Raw genomic sequence first — 18,033 nt, forward strand, 5'->3', positions numbered from 1 at the left:
AATCTTCTCCCAAACTTTGGTTGTAACGTGATTAGTGAATTGCAGACATTTTTTTATAAAGCAAACTCCCATTCCATCCCCACCACTTACCTGAACAGCAAAACGTAGCCTCACGATCTTCTGTCTGCAAAATGCAAATTCAATATTCAGCTAAAACAAGAATGCGATCAGCTCTGCAAGCCTTGAAACTTAGCTTGAAACTGGGAATTGTAGTCTACGTTTAGAAAGAACTTTACTTCAAACCAGGAGAAAATCTTGAGGAGGACTGGACTTCCGCGTCGGTATCACGTGGTCAGTCAGCTCGCACGCTTTCTGGTGGAGAGCTTCATGAAAGGTACAATGCTGTAGTCAGTGATTTTAGTGTTAAAGTGTTAAATTTACTGTATTATTTCATTAAAATATATAATTTAAAGAGTTACGTAGACTGTGCTATCATTTGCGTTAGACTGTTATTTTTGTTTTGATTTTTACTGATATTTTTGGTGGTCCACTCCAATCCTGTTTTTTCCCATAGGCCCATTATTTATATTGTGCGATTTTCTATAACACAGGGTTGCGCAGGAACACAACTACCTCGTTATAAGAGAACTACCTGTATAAAATTAGAAAAAGGAGAAAGTGAGGACTGCAGATGCTGGAGATCAGAGCTGAAAAATGCGTTGCTGGAAAAGCGCAGCAAGTCAGGCAGCATCAAAGGAACAGGAGAATCGACGTTTCGGGCATAAACCCTTCTTCAGGAATGAGGAGGGTGTGCCAAGTAGGCTAAGATAAAAGGTAGGGAGGAGGGACTTGGAAAAAGTCAAGATATTCACTTTGGCAGGCAGAATATTACTTAGAGACTGACTGCAGAATTCTGAGAAACAGCGGAATTTGGGTTTTCAGATCCATGAAGAGCAAAAATCCTTTATCGTGGAATGGAACATAAAAGTAACTACATCATACTTCAGTTATATTAGTCATTGGTGAGAACACATTTTGGATACTGTGTGCAGTTTTGGTTTCCTTATTTCGGGGAAGATATAAATGCAATGTAGAAAATTTCACAGATATGCACTGCACGTGAAAACAGGACATCTAACACAAAATTTAACCAAGTCAATTACTGCCTTATCACTAAACTTCATCATCAGTCAAGCAATGGAAAGGGGCATCAATGTGTCATAACCAGCATTTGCTCAGCAATAACCTGCTCACTGATACTCAGTTTGAGTTCTGCCAGGGCCACTCAGCTTCTGATCTCATTACAACCTGGGTTCAAACAAAGAAAACAAGATGTGAACTCCAGAGGTGAGGAGAGTCACAACCCTTGACATGAAGGTGGCATTTGACTGAATGTGGTGCCTTGGGTTTTTGTTTTTTAAAGTTGAAACAAGACAAGCAGCCTGAATGGGTGGGATCAAGCTCCCACAGAACCAGGATTTTTAGTTTCAGCTTTCAGCAGTTGCTGGAGTCTTGGATGTGGAAGCTGGATGTGGAAACTGTTATTCCTCTCTCTGTTACAGCTAAAGCTGGGGTTCTCTTGCTGCTGCTAGAACTGCATGTAAGACAATGGAACTTACTGAATTTGCCTTTGCCAAGAGTCTGTTTGTGGGGTGTTACTATATTAGAAGTTAATTAATAGTAGTTAATATATTATTTTCTTCAGCATTTCGATAATTACAGTTAAGCTAATTCCGCTCTTTTATTTTTATCTGTATTTTAATTGTAAAATAATAAAGGGTGTTTTGCTTAAAATCAAGTAGTTTGACTGATCGAATTGCATCTGGATTGCAATGCCTTACACTTAGCTTTAAAATAAGAAAAACTTAGGGGCAAGTGTATCTTCTTAATATATTTTGAGGGGCTTTGGTCTGATCCATAAGAAACTGGGGGCTTATGTCGGGATGAAAATCTCTAATTCCAGGTTGGGTTTAGAATTATTGGACTCAATAGTGAGTGTTGTTTTTTTTTATTTTGGGGTGTTGCATTCAATTGGTTTAAATTGAATGTGCCATATGCAATAACGGCTCTTTCAGTCACTAAAAGTTTTCTAGGGACAAAAGAAATCACTTCACGAGTTTTATAGAAAGCCAGCAAGGAATTGGCAGACAAGCTGGAGTTTGGGTTGCCTTGTCCATGTGAAAAGGAGAGATAATTGCAGCAATAGTTCGACATTTACAATTGCCAGAAATGGAATTATAGAAGCCCTACAGTGTGGAAGCAGGACATTCGGATCATCTAGTCCACACCGACTCTCTGAAGAGCATCCAAACCAGCCCCAGCCCCTACCCTGCAACCTGCATTTTCCATGGCTAATACACCTAGCCTACACATCCCTGAACACTATGAACAATTTAGCATTGCCAATCCACCTAACCTGCATATCTTTGGACTGTGGGAGGAAATCAGAGCACCCAGAGGAAACCCACAGACATGGGGAGAATATGCAAATGCCAGACAGTTGCCTGAGGTTGGAACTGAACCCAGATCCCTGGTGCTATGAGGCAGCAGTGCTAACCATTGAGCCACTGTGCCACCCAAATGGTGGAGCTTCTGAACATGGGTTGCTAAAGAGGTGTGCCACTTTGCTGGCTTATGATTGGTAAGACGTTGGCTCTTAGAACAAGGGAGGGATGGAGGGAGGGGTGGCAAAGAAGAGAAAACAGGCCAGAAGGTGTGCTGGAATCCAAGGAAATGGCTACAGGTCAATTACAAATGAAACAGTTTCAATTATGATTGAAAGCAGAAGAAAAGCAGAGAGAAAAGCCCTGGCAGAACAAAAAGAAAAAGAAGGCCTTAGCAGAAGAAAGAACTTCAGAAGTTGGAACTGAACGCAAAATGGACTTGAAGTGGCAAAGATAGAGGTGAAAGTTAGGAGTAGTGATGAGGACAGTGATGGAGAGCAATCCCATCGTAGCTAAAGGCTAGTGAGGATCTGTTTAAATATGTCCAAGCGTTGCCAAATTTCGATGAGAAGCATGTAGAAGCTTTTTAATTTCATTTGAGAAAATAACTGAACAAATAAAATGACCAGTGACTACATGGGTGCTACTGATCCACTGAGGTTGGTAGGTAGAGCTAGTGAGGTATCTGCAGCACTATCAGAGGAGGTATATGGGGAGTATCATGAGTGAAAAATGCATCTTAAGTGCGTATGAGCTAGTACTAGAAGCCCACAGACATCTTATGAATCTAAGGATGGAACCTCATCAAACATACATAAGATTATGAAAGGATCAAACAAAGTATTTTTGATAGGTGGATATGAGGATTGAAAATTGATCAAAGATATGACGCTCTTAGAGAGACCATTAATTTGGAGGAGTTCAAAAATTTACTTTTTGAAGTAGTGAGAACTCATGTGGAATAGCAGAGAATCAAAACTACAAAATTAGCAGCAGAAATGGCAGATGATTATGAGTTGGTTCATAAATCAAAGTTTGACTTCCAAAATCAATTTCAATTTGTAAGGGATAGAAATTGGGGAATACCAAAATCTTCAGGTGGTAAAGGAAAAAGGAAATCTCATTGAAAATAGTAAAGATAGTTTACCACAGGGTAAAAAAGAAATCCCAAGATGGAGAAACAGAAGTAAAGCTCAGATGTCTTCTCTGTAATAAAGTAGGCCGTGTGAAGTCACAGTGTCAGTGGATTAGAAAAAGCATTGGGAAGATGAATGTGCAAAAACAGGATAGGCCAGTGAATTTTGAAGTGGTAAAGGAAAGCACGTGCAAGTTAAAAATCAAAAGAATGCAAAACCTGATCAGGGGTTGGTTGAGAAGAAAGATCTCATCAAATAATTTACTTGGGAGGCTAAGATTTACTCATGTATTGAAAACAATAAATGCACAGCATGTCAGACAGCATCCATGGAGAGAGAGAGCACGTTTTGAGTTTAAATAACTCTTCATCAGAGTTGAAGTGAAGTATGGAGGGGACAGAATTTATGCTATAGTTTGGGAGAGGTAGAGGTAGTGGATAGAGAAAAAATGTTGGTAGTTCAGATTATGTGATTGGGATGTGAGAATGGCAGAACAATAGTATGTCTTCTGCTAGACTTGAAAGGACAGTAAATGGACTGGAGAACGTGATAACATGCTAAAAGAAAGGGAAGAAGTGGGAGTTGGTTCACAATTTAAGGCGGTGAACTCAATATGAGTCCAGAAAGCTGTAAAGTGCCTAGTCTAATGTTGAGATGTTGTTCCTCCAGTTTACACTGCGATTTGCAGGAACACTGCAGCATGCCAAGGACAGACATGTGGGCATGCAAGCAGGACGCGGTGTTAAAATGACCAGCAATAGGAAGATCAGGGTCCGGCTTGCACACAGAGCAGAGGTGTTCTGCAAAGTGGTCACTCCATCTGCTTTGGTTTCTCCAATTTAGAAGAGGCCACATTTGGTGCAGCGAATACACAAGGTTGGAGGAGGTACAGGTGAAATGCTGCTTCACCTGGAAAGACTGTTTAGGCCTGTGGATAGTGAGCAGGAAGAAGGTGAATAGGCAGGTGTTGCACCTTCTGCAGTTACATGGGAAGGTGCTGTGGAGATGGGGGTAGTGTTGGTGATTGTGGACATAGAGGGAGTGGTCCCTGCAAAATGCAGACGGGGAATGTGTTTGGTGGAGTTGTCTGAAATAGTAATGATCCTTTGAATGTGAGGACAAGGGGAACCCAATCACACTGTTCTAAGTGATGGGAAGGGGCAAGGGTGATAGGTTGAAGGCCTTGTCAACCACAGTGGGAGAGGAACAATGGTCATGGAAAAAGCAAGCCATGTCAGCAGCACCGTTTTGGAATGTTTTACTCACATATGGCAGGAGAATTAGGTGAAGAAATTAAGATTTCAAGTGATACAAGGGCAAGTCAATCTTTGATGGTGAGTGATGAAGGGGTATGTAATTCAACAGTAATGCCAGAAAAAAGTAAAGAATAGAATTTACTGTGAGAAGAGCAATGTTCCATTATATAAAATGAGATTTACATGGTGAAGCGATAGTAGGAGTAATAGAGAAATTTTCGATCCTAGAAATACTTGGTATAGAGATAGCTGGATTACAGGTGGGAACAATGACTACTGTGGTTGTAAAGTGAGTGAAAAATCAGGCAACTGAGGTGCTATAGGGAGAGGCTGAATAGGCTAGGGTTGTTTTCCCTGCAGCATCAGAGGCTGAGGGGTGACCTTATAGTGGTTTATAAAATCATGAGGGGCATGAATAGGGTAAACAGACAAGATATTTTTCTTGGAGTGGGGGTGGGGGGTGTCCAGAACTAGAGCACGTATGTTAGGGTGAGAGGGGAAAAACTTCAAAGGGACTAAAGCGGCAACATTTTCATTCAGAGGGTGGTGCTTGTACGGAATGATCTGCCAGAAGAAGTGGTGTAAGCTGATACAATTACATTTATAAGGCATCTGGATGGGTATATGAATAGGAAGGGTTTAGAGGGATATGGGCCAAATGTTGGCAAATGAGACTAGATTAATTTAGGGTATCTGGTCAACATGTACACATTGTTTCTGTGCTGTATTTCTCTATGACTCTATATCCTAGGATTTTCTTGACTGTGTGTCAACATGACCAGGAGGAGAAATCAAGAAATAAACTTGAGGTAGTTGAAGTTCAATTATCAGTAACTGTATGTTTGATCAAATGATTGAGGGAAAAAAAACAACAGATGGAGAATAAAGTGGATATTTTTAGTTCAGAGAAATTAGCTGAATTACAACAGAAAAATGAACAATTAAAGCAATTGTAGCAAAACGCATACACAGAATAATAAGTATATCTCAGAATGTTACAATTCTATATGTAAAGGGTTGAAGTTTGGAACTCCCCTCCAAGAACAATTATATGCAAGAATAATTAAAGATTTTTTTTTAAGGAAAACTGAGATTGATAGACTTTTGTTCGCCAATGGTGTCACGTCTTCTAGATGTCACTCAATGACACAAGAAGCCAGGTCGAGCTCAGTTCCTTTGTAAGAGTTATACAGTATGGAATGAGGCCTTTCAGCCCATTTGTTCACTCCAGTTAAAAAGCACCTATTCCAGGGCCATTTCCCAACATGTGGCTCACAGTATTGAATGCATCTCAAGCGCTCATCTAAATATTTCTTAAGACTGTTTGGTGGTTCTCATTTCTAACACCATTGAAGACATTGAGTACCAAACTTCTATCATCCTACTGTGCAAAAGAAATAAATCTTCAGAATAAAATTAGAAAAGCTTCATTGGTGGACGTCATTCACTGGGAGACTGGTATAGGGGGTAAGTAAACACCAGCACAAATTAAGAACAAATTGATTTTTCCTTTTACTAAGTTAGTTTATAACGAACTATGATTAGACAGTCAAACCTCATATCCGTTTAATACCACGGGCTTGTGTGAAAAGAATTCAAATCTTAACCGAAACCATCACACTCAAACGCCACGTGGGGCGAGGGCGCGCAAATACAGTTATACGCCTGCGCAGCCTTCAACCCTCTGTCTCCTGTGTTGGGGGTGGAGGGGGGGAAGGAGAATGCAGTAGTGCGCCTGCGCCAACTCATGCCTTGGTCGAGGGGTGGAGAAAGTGGGAGATGCCGTGCGCTTGTGCGAGTGACGGTGATGGCCAGGCGCGCGGCGGTAGCACTGCGCATGTGTCAAGCCGGTTTGAAGTTGTCGCTGGGCGAAAGGCCAGAGCGGGCTGTTAACAGCTTCTGCTCGTCATTCAAAATATATATTCGACAGCCGGAGAAGGAGTGACGTTTATGATTTTGGCTTTGAGCATTCCTATATTATGTCTTGTTACCCCTCTTTCCTTCCGGAACCGTTGCCTTTACCGTTTCGCTGCATAATTGTATCATGTTCATGCTCAGTTGCCAGTTCTCTCATGGTTTCAGTTTGAAAGCGACATTGATGATAGATAAATAGAACATCTGGTGCAAGAGTAAGATTTTATTTTTGGTCTTTCAATGCTCAATAGGAATAGTTTGCAAAGAGAAATCTCTGCAATCAGGTGTGAAAAATGCCGAACAGGAATGCCCCATTTTAAAAATAGGATTTACAAATTTCCCTCTTTAGCAAACGGGACACACTTTAAATCTTTCACTTCCCTATCTGTTCCGGCGACCAAATAACGGGAGATTTTATAGTGCAAATATACATGACTGAAGTTTTAAATCAATTGGAAGCAGTAGGTCCAATTGAACCATTCATTGAGATATTAGATTATTTCTATTTCAAAAATATAAAGGTTTGGTGTTGTGCGAGAGGTAGGAGAATGACAGTGAGTCCTGAATCTCGTTTGGAGAGCCTAAGCAGACACGAATGGCCGCCTACGCTGCACCAATTCCAGGATTTCTAGTAACCCTAAAGCCTCCCGAATTCAGGTGAGTTTGTTTGCATCAACCACCCCCCCCAACATTTCAGTTGTGTTTCGGATCGAGGAACAAAACTGAGTAAAGTCACTGGAGATGTCAATCATCTGGCGTCATGCTATATCCAGGAGCCTCAGTCTTAAAGTGATCCTGCCTCCCCGAGCCTAATTGATAGAATGGGTCGTTATGCTTAGCGAACAGCTCACTGAAATCCAAAAAAAAGTGGTCTACCTTTTTTTTGAATCTGCATCCACCCATTACAATCTATCAGTCGCAACAGGGGTGTTTTTTTGTATGTGGGAGGAAACTTTTTTTCCCCCTTTGCAATCCCCACCGTGCGAGAATTGAAAGCAGAAGTTTCCCCGGTGCTTTGCACAGATTTGTTTTCTCTCATTTATTCTTTATTCCTTAACAAACAATATGGACTATTTTTATTTATTCTCTTTTATCCAGCTGTTACTAGGATGCAAGCTTCATGCAGCAGGGGCAGAAGGTAGGATTTCGCAAATTTAGCATTCTTTGTCCTCTGCATTGGGTTTATTTTCTGTCTCCATAAAAACCCCAGTTGCGTCGAAAGTGCGGAACAGTTGTAATCATCAAAATTTAAAGCGATAAACCATGCAGTTTTATTCGTACCATAATGTTAGTCCTTTGGTTGCTGCTAAAATATTGATACAAAATACAAATTTTATGACAAGAAAGGGCAGGCACTTCGATAGTTATGCACCAGTATTTTTTTTTCGCCTATAGATGGGCTTTCGAGAAGGTTTGTCGATTATGGTCTGATAATACCGCTCAGCACCGATGGTCAGGGTCGCTACATATCGCACATTGTATCGGCTACCGACACAAAGCTACGTTCTGGTCGTCGGTTTGCACGGAGCACCCGATATCAGGAGAGAAGAGAAGCCGATTTGTACTTCAATGTCACGGTTTTTGGGAAGGAGTTGCACTTACGCTTGAAGCACAACGCCAGACTGGTTGCTCCCAGGGCCGAAGTTGAGTGGCAGGAGGATTTCAGGGACCTCTTCACTGAACCCATCCACAGAGACTGTGTATTTTCTGGGGATATTACTGACATGCCAGGGGCCACCGTGGCGATCAGCAATTGCGATGGGTTGGTGAGTGTTGAGAAACTAACTTCTATAATTATTAATCCACAGGATGCACTGGTGCGTTTGGGAATGTTTTGTGCAAATTGGATGGGGAGATGGTAAATTTCTGCAACAGGAATAAGTAATATCAGTGTGCCAGTGTGGAAGACTTTTGTCTGTCCTGCAAGTCGACAGAAACCGCTTTCAGTCCATTGTTTAAGTTACATGAAAATTTTATAGGTCAAATTTCGTATGCAGTTGGCTTCTGTTTATCAGTACGATTGGTATACGTGTTTTTAGATATTAGTCAGTAATTGTATATAGTACAGTAATGTAGATTGTTTACAAATAATTGAATCATTTGGTCTCAATATTTCGCCATGTTTACTCAAAATACAAGACTTAAGGAACAGTGTTTATTTACCAATGCGCACAATTTGACATTGCGGCACTGTCTAGTGGGCGTACAAAGCAAGGCGTTGTGGAACAGAAGCCCTTATACAGAACCAGTGCTAGCGATATTCGAGATTCAGAGTTTGAGTTTTCCGCCTTCCCTTGTGTTGAGCTGATTGGTGAGATGTTCGGGTGATTTAGATGTTGACCTCCTTTCCGGATTGGAGTTTACGATGTCGCTGTGAGGGAGAGAAGGAGCATCATTTTAGTAAATCTCGTTAGGAGGTCAGCTTCTAGCAAAAGTTTGGTTATGCATTGATTAACAGTAGTGGGTAACTTAGTATGTATCAGTTGGACCTAGTGTGTGTTGTGCCGAAAACAATCTGGAATATTGTGGTGTACTGGTTAGTGCGTTTGTGAATCATGCTGGTTGTAGCCTGTTAATTCCTCATCTTGCTTGAGGTATGTTTATTGTTAAAACCATGTAATGATTGAGCTCTCGTGTGACGCCTCGGTAGAATAGCGATAAATAACAATTTCAAGGTAGTGCGCGATAACCCCTCCAAGGGTGAGTTGGAGAACGTTAATTCACGCTAATGAACTCTTTGAAAGCATGTAGCAATATCGAGATTGAAAGCCAGCGCTGCGGAACCGCCTTTCGGGCTGTTACGTTTCATGAACCAGAGGAAAGCAAAGAGCCGCTTGAAAAATCAAGATGTTGATGTAATTTCTCAAGTTATATTCATTTGAAGGTTTTAAATTTAGAACTCCAATTTTAGTCAGGGCCTAAAGAAGACAGTATGAAGGGGCACAAGTGGAGGGCTGGGAAAAAAAACTATCAATCACTGGTCAGTTGTCTTATGGATGAAACTTCCGTTGTGTACCTGAACCCATACATATAAAACTTAGTATAAAAATGCTTGCAACAGTTATGCACTGCCTGAATAATTACTGAATAATTTACATAATATTCAGTCACAATGTTGGATTTATTACAAATATCGTAAATCACTGAAGTTGCATACCATTGAGATGTTTGTCTGTCTCATTTTCTGTCATTTTCATGTTCTATATTTAGTACAGGAGGGATGTGTTCTTGCATAGGGATACAAGTGTGAGATTTGGTGCACCATCTTGGGTCGACTCAATGCCAGAATTAATGCGAATGAAATAGCACTCCAAGCTCTATATGGAAATAAAGTATTTGCTCCCTCATTTGGTCTATATTTCAACCAATGTTATATCCAGAGCATATATTAAATAATTCTTCAAGGTTTAATTGTGCCAATGTTTTCTTCAACATTTTCCACTATGGCAACTTTCATTCTGTCTCTCAAATCTTCATAAATCATTTCTGAATTAGTACTAACGTCTAATTTTTATCTCTACTGCTTCATGAAACCTGATCCCTTTGGAACCCTGCATCTTCTCCCTCGCTCCCCCCTGAGGCTTTTTATTTCCCTTCTTGAATCTCTTCAGCTGAATTTTTACTATTATACTGACCTAGGTTGTGATTTGGTCTGTATCTACTGCATGAATTCTTATGCTATTCCAATATCTCTGTTGGGCAAGGGAATGATCAGTTTGGTCACTCATCAGTTCTTTAGGTGACACCCAAGTGTACCATTTCCTCCGATTGTGTTTAAATTAGGTGTGGATCCTGTGCAGCTTTCACCTTGAACTGAAATAAGAACTAAGTACTGGGGAGAGATACAGTCTTAATGTTTCAAATCTGACGTGACTCTTCTTCAGTATGGAATTTGCATCTCTGCTCATTCTGACACCCAGTCAAGCAGCTTTTAATTTGGTTTCTACAGTATCTCTGCCTTTATTAATTGAAACATTCCAGTCTCCTATGACTGTCATAAAATAATTTCCTATTATCCTTTTCAATCATTCTGCCAGTTTCTGGTACTCTGCCTCCACTACTTCATCTGGGTGCTCTGATGTGGGATGTAAATAATAGTCAAAAAATGTGGCACTGGAAAAGCACAGCTGGTCAGGTAGCATCCAAGGTGCAGGAGAGTCGATGTTTTGGGCATAAGCTCCATCAGGAATGCTGATGAAGGATTCCTGATGAAGGGCTTATACCTGAAATGTCAACTCTCCTGCACCTGAGATGCTGCCTGACCTGCTGTGCTTTTCCAGTGCCACACTTCCTCCATATATAATACGATCCTATCGACAATGAGTGGATCATTATGAAGCACCACCTTTGGCACCTGCCACCATATTGATCAATTCTCATCCTGAACTATTTCATGTGTAGCCTTATAACAAAGTCTTTGAATCTGTTCACTACCTGCTTAAATTACACTTGTGTTGTTACTTTTAACATTTTTGGCACAGAAGGAGCGACTTTCTAGGATGATTTAAGATCTAATCTTATAGAGTGCGAAATATTAAATGTTATAAAAGAATTGGAGCCAAGAAAAGCAGAAGGATGTGATGGAATCCCTGCAGAAATAATGAAATGGCTTGGAAAGAAAGAAAAGAGAATAATTTAACTTGTATAAGGAGATGTGCAAAAAATAGCCAGAATAGCACTATGGTCCCAATGGAGAAGGAGACAAATGTTATGAAATGTGAAGAGCGTTATGCCATTAACTTGAATCTCACATACATTTCGGGTAATGTTAAAGGTCCCAGCCTATCGATTGGAACCAGAGCAAGACACTGTTGGCTGTGATCAGAACGATTTTAGTATGTGTTGTAGAACAGGAGAATGCAGCAGTCATGTCAAGTATGCAGACTGTACATCCTAAAGACTGACAGATGAGATCAAACAGCATGTTTCTTCTGTTCCCAAAAAGCAAGGTACTGACTCTACCCAACCAGCCCATGTTCACAAAACTCTCAGCACAGTCTCCAACATGAGGTGTAATTCCATGATTGGAAAGCATTTGCTAGATAAAATATTGTGTGTGCAAAGAATTATGCTCATCCTTAAGATTCCTTTGGGCTTGCTATGAAGTCCACTTGTATAGTCTTTGCAGGCAGAGAGCAAGCACATCAATGCACCTGTTTCAGTTCCACAAAATAGGTGAGAGCTATTGAGCAGGTTTAATTTTTAGGGCTGTGCCTTGACCAGTCAGAAGGAGAAAGTGAGGACTGCAGATACTGGAGATCAGAGTCGAGAGTGTGGTGCTGGAAAAGCACAGCAGGTCAGGCAGCATCCGAGGAACGGGAGAATTGACGTTTTGTGCAAGAGCCCTTCATCAGGAATGAGGATGAAGGGCTCTTGCTCAAAACATTGATTCTCCTGCTCCTCAGATGCTGCCGGACCTGTAGTCCTTGACCAGTCAGAGTCAACAGGTCTGGTTTAAAGTTCAAGCAAAGCTTGATATTTAACTGTTATCAGCATTAATGGGTGCATTCTCCACGGCAAAGCCTCTACTAACCTGCTTGCCTACTACTCATAATATAAATGTTGGCTTCCACCAGTATTGGTATTTCTGTAAATTGTCTTGATAGATTTGTCTTTTTTCAGCAATATTTGGGTGGTATGAGTGCTAAGTGAAAGATGAACTTGTGATTATATGGGAACATGAGGTTGGGGAATCATAGCTGTTATAGAAACAAGGCTGCAGGAGGAATGGGACTGGCAGTTCGATGTTTGGGGGCTTAGATGTTATAAGAAGGATGGTAAGGTCGGAGGGGAAGTGGAGGTTTTGATTGAGGAAAACATTAGTGCTGTACTTGGGTATATCTGAGGGATCGTCCAGGTGAAGTTTTATGGGTGGAACTTAGAAATAAGAAGAGGATGATGGGATTGTACCATTTGCCCCAGTAGTCAGAGGGGAATTGAGGAACAAATATGTAGAGAGATCTCAGCTATATGTAGGAATGATAACATTGTAATAGGAGGAGAGCTTAATTTTCCAAACATAGACTGGGGCTGCTACAGTGTTAAGGACTTGGATAGTGAGAAATTTAAGTGTTCGAGAAAATTTTCTTTATCAATATGTAGATATACCTACAAGAGAAGAAACAAAATCTGACCTTCTGTTGAGAAATATGAGAAGGCAAGCGAACTGAGGTGTTAGTGGGGGAGCACTTTGGGACCAATGATCATAATTCTATTAGTTTTAAAATAGTTAAGGAATAGGATGAGTGTAATGAAAAAGTTAAAGTTTTAATTGGCGTGAGGCAAATCTTGTTGGTATGAGGCAGGAACTTTCAAGAGTTGATTGGAATTGACTCCTTGTAGGTAAGAGGAAGGCTGGCAAGCAGGGAGAGTTTTAAAAGTGAGATAACTAAAGTTCAGCAACATTATGCTGTTGTTAGAGTGAAGGGTAAGGCTGGTAACAGTAGATGAATAAAGATATTAAGGCTCTGGTCAGGAAAAAGGAAGAGTCATATATTGGGCATATAGTTGGGATCAAGTGAATCTCTGGGTGTTGGAGCATTCCTATTCTGGCAATTGAGGGCAAAGAGGGAATATGAGAAAGCATTAGCAGGTAAGGATAATCCAAAGAGATTCTGCATGTATGTTAAGAACAAAAGTGCAACTAGGGAGAGAATAGACCACTTCATTTATCTTTAAACGGCCCTATGTTTGGAACTACAGGAGGTGGGTGAGATACTAAGCGAATATTTCACGTCAGTTTTTACTGTGGAGAAAGAAATGGAAGCTAGAGAACTTGAGGAAGTAAATATTGATGCCTTGAAAATTATTCACATTATAGAAGAGGGAGTGCTGGAGATCTTTTTAAAAAAAAAACTTACAGGTGGATAAATCTTCAGGACCTGATTTAGTGTATCCCAGAATGCTATGGAAAGTTAGGGAAGAAATTGTGGAGGCCCCAGCAGATATATTTGTATCACCTACAGCCAAGGGTAAGGTGATAGAAGACTGGAGAGTGTCTAATCTTGTGCCTTTTTTAAAGAAAGGCTGTAAAGAGAAGCCTGGGAACTTTAGACCAGTGGGTTTAACATTAGTAATGGGTAAGTTGTTGTAGGGGATTCTGGTAGATAGGCTTTACATGCATTTGGAGGAGCAAGAACTGATTGTGGATGAGTATGGCTGTGTGCGAGGGAAATCAAGGTTCTGAGACATGATTGAGTTGTTTGAGGACGTAGCCAACAAGATTGGGGGTAGAGGTTGTCTACGTGGTTTTCTGTAAAGCCTTTGACAAGATCACATCGGATTTAGAGAGAGCTTGCCAATTGAATACAAAATTGGCTTAACAGTAAGAGACAGATGGTGATGGTGTAAGGTTGTTTTTCAGGCTGTGTTCCGATTGATGCTGACTCCACTTTTGTTTGTAATTTATATAAACAATTTGGATGAGAACCTAGGAGGCACGGTTAGTCGAGTGCCAATGAACATGTGGCTGCAGGGCTGGTGTAGGAGGGAGGGCTTCAGCTATGTGAATCACTGGGATACCTTCTGGGGAAGGTGGGACCTGTACATGAAGGACAGATTGCATCTGAACTGGAGGGGTACTAGTATCTTGGGTGGGAGGTTTGCTGGAGCTCTTTGGGAAGGTTTAAACTAGATTGGCAGGGGAATGGGAACCTGAGCTATGGATTAGATGATGGAGTAGGTAATGAACAGCCAGATACAGCATGCAGAGAGTCTGTGAAGAGGGATAGGCACTTGATAGGGCAAAGGTGCAGTCAGTGTGATGGATTGGAGTGTGTCTATTTTTATGCAAGAAGTATCAAGAATAAAGGTGATGAATTCAGAGCATGGGTCAGTACTTGGAACTGTGATGTTGTGGCCATTATGGAGATTTGGATGTCACAGGAGCAGGAATGATTGTTGGATGTTCTAGGGTTTAAATGTTTCAAAAGGAATACGGGGGAAGGTAAGAGGTGAAGAAGTGACATTTGCTAATCAGAGATAGTATCACAGCTACAGAAAGGAGATCGTTGAGGAGGGTTTGTCTATTGAGTCAGTATAGGTGGAAGTCAGGAACAGGAAAGGAGCAGTCACTTTAATGGGAGGTTTCTGCAGGCCCCCCCAATAAAACAGAGACACAAGAACAGATTTGGAGGCAGATTTTAGAAATGTGCAGAAGTAACGGTTGTTGTCATGGGTGACTTTAACTTCCCTAATATCGATTGGAACCTTCTTAGTGGAAATAGTTTGAATGGAGCAGTTTTGGTCAGGTGTGTCCAGGAAGGGTTCCTAACGCAATATTTCGACAGGCCGACTAAAGGGGAGGCCATATTGGATTTGGTACTTGGCAATGGTATGGGAAAGTACTTAATTGGGGGAGGGGAAATTACAATGTTATCAGGCAGGAACTGAGGACCATAAATTGGGAACAGATGTTCTCGGGGAAATGCATGACAGAAATGTGGAGGTTATTCATGGAACACTTGCTGTGAGTGCTGGACAGATTTGTCCCACTGAGGCAAGGAAGGGATGGTAGGTGACCAGGGATATAGAACATTTAGTCAAGAGGAAGAAGGAAGCTTGCTTAAGGTTGAGAAGGCAAGGATCAGACAGGGCTTTAAGGAGTTACAAGGTAGCCAGGAAGGAACTGAAGAATGGACTTGGAGCTAGAAGGGGGCATGCAAAAGTTTTAGCAGGTAGGACTAAGGAAAACCCTAAGGTTTGACATTTACGTGAGGACGGCCAGAGAGAGGGCAGGGCCAATCTGGGATAGTGGAGGGAACCTGCACCTGGAGTCAGAGGAAGTAGGGGAGATCTTTAATGAATTCTTCGCTTCAGTATTCACTACTGAGAGGGACCTTGTTGTTTTGAGGACAGCTTGAGACAGACTGATTTGCTAGAACAGGTAGACGTTATGAAGGAGGACTTGCTGAAAGTTTGAAAAACATAGCTATAGATAAATGCCCTTGGCTGGACAGGATATACCCTAGGTTACTACATGACATGAGGGAAGAGATTGCTGCGCCTTTGGCAATGATCTTTGTATCCTCACTGTCCACTGGAGTAGTACCAGATGATTGGAGGGTAGCAAATGTTATTACCTTGTTCAAGTAAGGGAATAGGAATAATCCTGGGAATTACAGACCAGTCAGTCTTATGTCAGTGGTGGGCAAAGTATTGGAGAGGATTCTGAGAGACAGGATTTATGGTTAGTTGAAAAACCACAGTTGGACACTATGGGTAATTTTAACACCCTTGAGACTGATGCCATCAAAGGTGATGTCTGCAAGGCATTCTGTGCACAAATCACAGTAAGTTACCATGTATACACAACAAGCAATTAGGAAGGCAAATAATATTTTGGCCTTTACTGTAAGAGTTGAAGTACAAGAGTGAGAAAGTCTTGCTGCTATTATGCATGGCTTTGATGCGATCATACTCGGAGTACAGTTTTGGTCTCCCTAGAAAGGATGGATGTATTTACTTTGGGATGCTACAAAGTTTCACAGGGTTGATTCCTGTAATAAGAGCATTGTTCTATGCTGAAATGGATCTCTATTCTCTGGAGGTGATGAGTTTTTGGAGAAATAGTAACAAATTCTTGGAGGATTTGGCAGGCTAATTTTGAGAGACTGATTCCCTTGGCAGCAGCATTTAGATCAAGGGATGATAGCTATTTAATGCTAAGGTAAGAAATTTCCTGCTAAGCAGGATACTGTATTTACCTTTAAATTTACCTTTCTTTTAAAAGTTCATCTTGTTTATAAATAGTGACTGAAAAATATACAGTAACTTGCAAGGTTTTATGATTTTATCTTTTTCTGATGAGAAAAGTTCTCGAATTTAACTGAAGTGTTTATATTAGATGGGAAGACTTGTTCTGCTAAATGTTGTTCATTTAAATTTATATGTTTCAGGAATGCAATGATCATGTTAGGTTAGGGGCTCAAGAAGTCATGTGTCCCAATCTCATTCCTGTGCTGTACTGTTGGGCTGCATTCTGTTGAGGTTAGAATATTGAGGTGAACTTAAAGGTGTTTAAAATGACAAAAGGAGCATACAGAAGATATTTCCTTGGGTATAGAAATGCATAGGAAATGAGTGCAATTCACTTTGGACAATGCAGGAAATACATTTTCATTTAAAAGTTGCAGAACCATGGAATTCTCATTCCCCAAAATGCTGGGGAATTTTCAAGGTTAAGATCAACTGATTCTTATTGGGTAGAGTTATTTATTGACTAAGATTAATTAAATGCTATAACAAGCTTGAGGGGCCGGATGGCTTTCTCCTGTCCTTGTAGCATGATCGCAAATGGTAGGCTTACAGTACAACTTGTAGTTTCATTTTGGCTGTACAATTTTGTAAACATTTATTTAATGCATGAACCAGTGTAAACATTCAGCAGGGGTATGTCCAGCTATGCCATCAGCCTCTACAACTTTAGTGCAAGTAAATATTGCAGGGCCATTAATTTTCACAGTAAAGTTCAATGCTCATCAGGTCATATTCTTTTCCCTATTATATTTCCTTATTCCCTGCTTTCTCATTCATGAAAAGCATGTGAAAATTTGGGTGTGGCAATGGAAAGCAAATGACTGACATATAGTGAAGAACTGGTTGTAGGTTATGGTGGTTTTGCAGTTGGAAAAGACCATTGAAGGCAGCAGTCAAGAGGTTTATGTTTATAATGAAAGTGAAGGTTATGCAGTATTACCATTTAATTTTTGGTGACAGAAGTCTGAGGTGTAGTGGAAGCAGAAAGGTGGGGTGGAGGAAGAGAGAGAGAGAGAGATTGTTATCAGGTATTACTGAGATGGAGAAATAAAGAGCTGCTACAATTTCAAGAAGTTGAAAATTTTCCTACATTCCAGTCCCCAGAGATTATGCTCTTGGAATTGGTCACTCCTGCCACCTCTCTGCTGGCCTGGTCTATGTAGATCATCTTGTCACTCGTGGAGAAGAGCATCTCTAGCACTACTGCAGCACCTCCGGGAATGTACCAGAGACAGCCTTACTATTCGTATCTCAATAAACTCTTCTTTCAAAAAAAAAATCTGGTGGAAGTAACTACTAACATAGTAATGTAGAAAATAGGAGCAAGTGTAGACCATTCAGCCTGCTTTGCCATGCATTATGATCATGGCTGATCATCTAACAGTAGCTTCTGCTTCTTCCCCAATATCCTTTGATCCCTAAGTCCCAAGTGCTATATCCGATTCCTTTTTGAAATCATACCTCGTTTTGGCCATGTCTGCTTTCTATGGTAGCGATTTCCACCGGCTCACCAATCTACCAGACTCCCAGTGAAAATATTTCTCCTCTTCTCAATCCTAAATGGTTACCCTGTGTCCTTACCCTGTG

The 18,033-nt window shown here is 40.9% G+C and overlaps 1 protein-coding gene across 3 annotated transcripts in view; it reads left to right on the top strand.

The window, feature by feature from the left end:
• Positions 1-7,501: 7,501 nt before the first annotated feature.
• The window catches only part of LOC122541789 (A disintegrin and metalloproteinase with thrombospondin motifs 14), a 199,083-nt gene continuing 188,551 nt past the window's right edge, over positions 7,502-18,033 (top strand). For 2 of the 3 annotated variants that reach the window (XM_043678769.1, XM_043678770.1), the window contains exons 1-2: positions 7,506-7,828; positions 8,086-8,456. In XM_043678769.1, the coding sequence (XP_043534704.1) occupies positions 7,756-7,828; positions 8,086-8,456 (444 nt within the window). In that variant the 5' untranslated portion in view covers positions 7,506-7,755. Of the gene's footprint in view, positions 7,829-8,085; positions 8,457-18,033 lie in introns of all 3 variants that reach the window. The other variant, XM_043678771.1, reaches the window with a different exon arrangement.

The sequence above is a fragment of the Chiloscyllium plagiosum genome, chromosome 38 (genome assembly GCF_004010195.1).
Source record: "Chiloscyllium plagiosum isolate BGI_BamShark_2017 chromosome 38, ASM401019v2, whole genome shotgun sequence".
In the NCBI taxonomy this organism is placed as follows: domain Eukaryota; kingdom Metazoa; phylum Chordata; class Chondrichthyes; order Orectolobiformes; family Hemiscylliidae; genus Chiloscyllium; species Chiloscyllium plagiosum.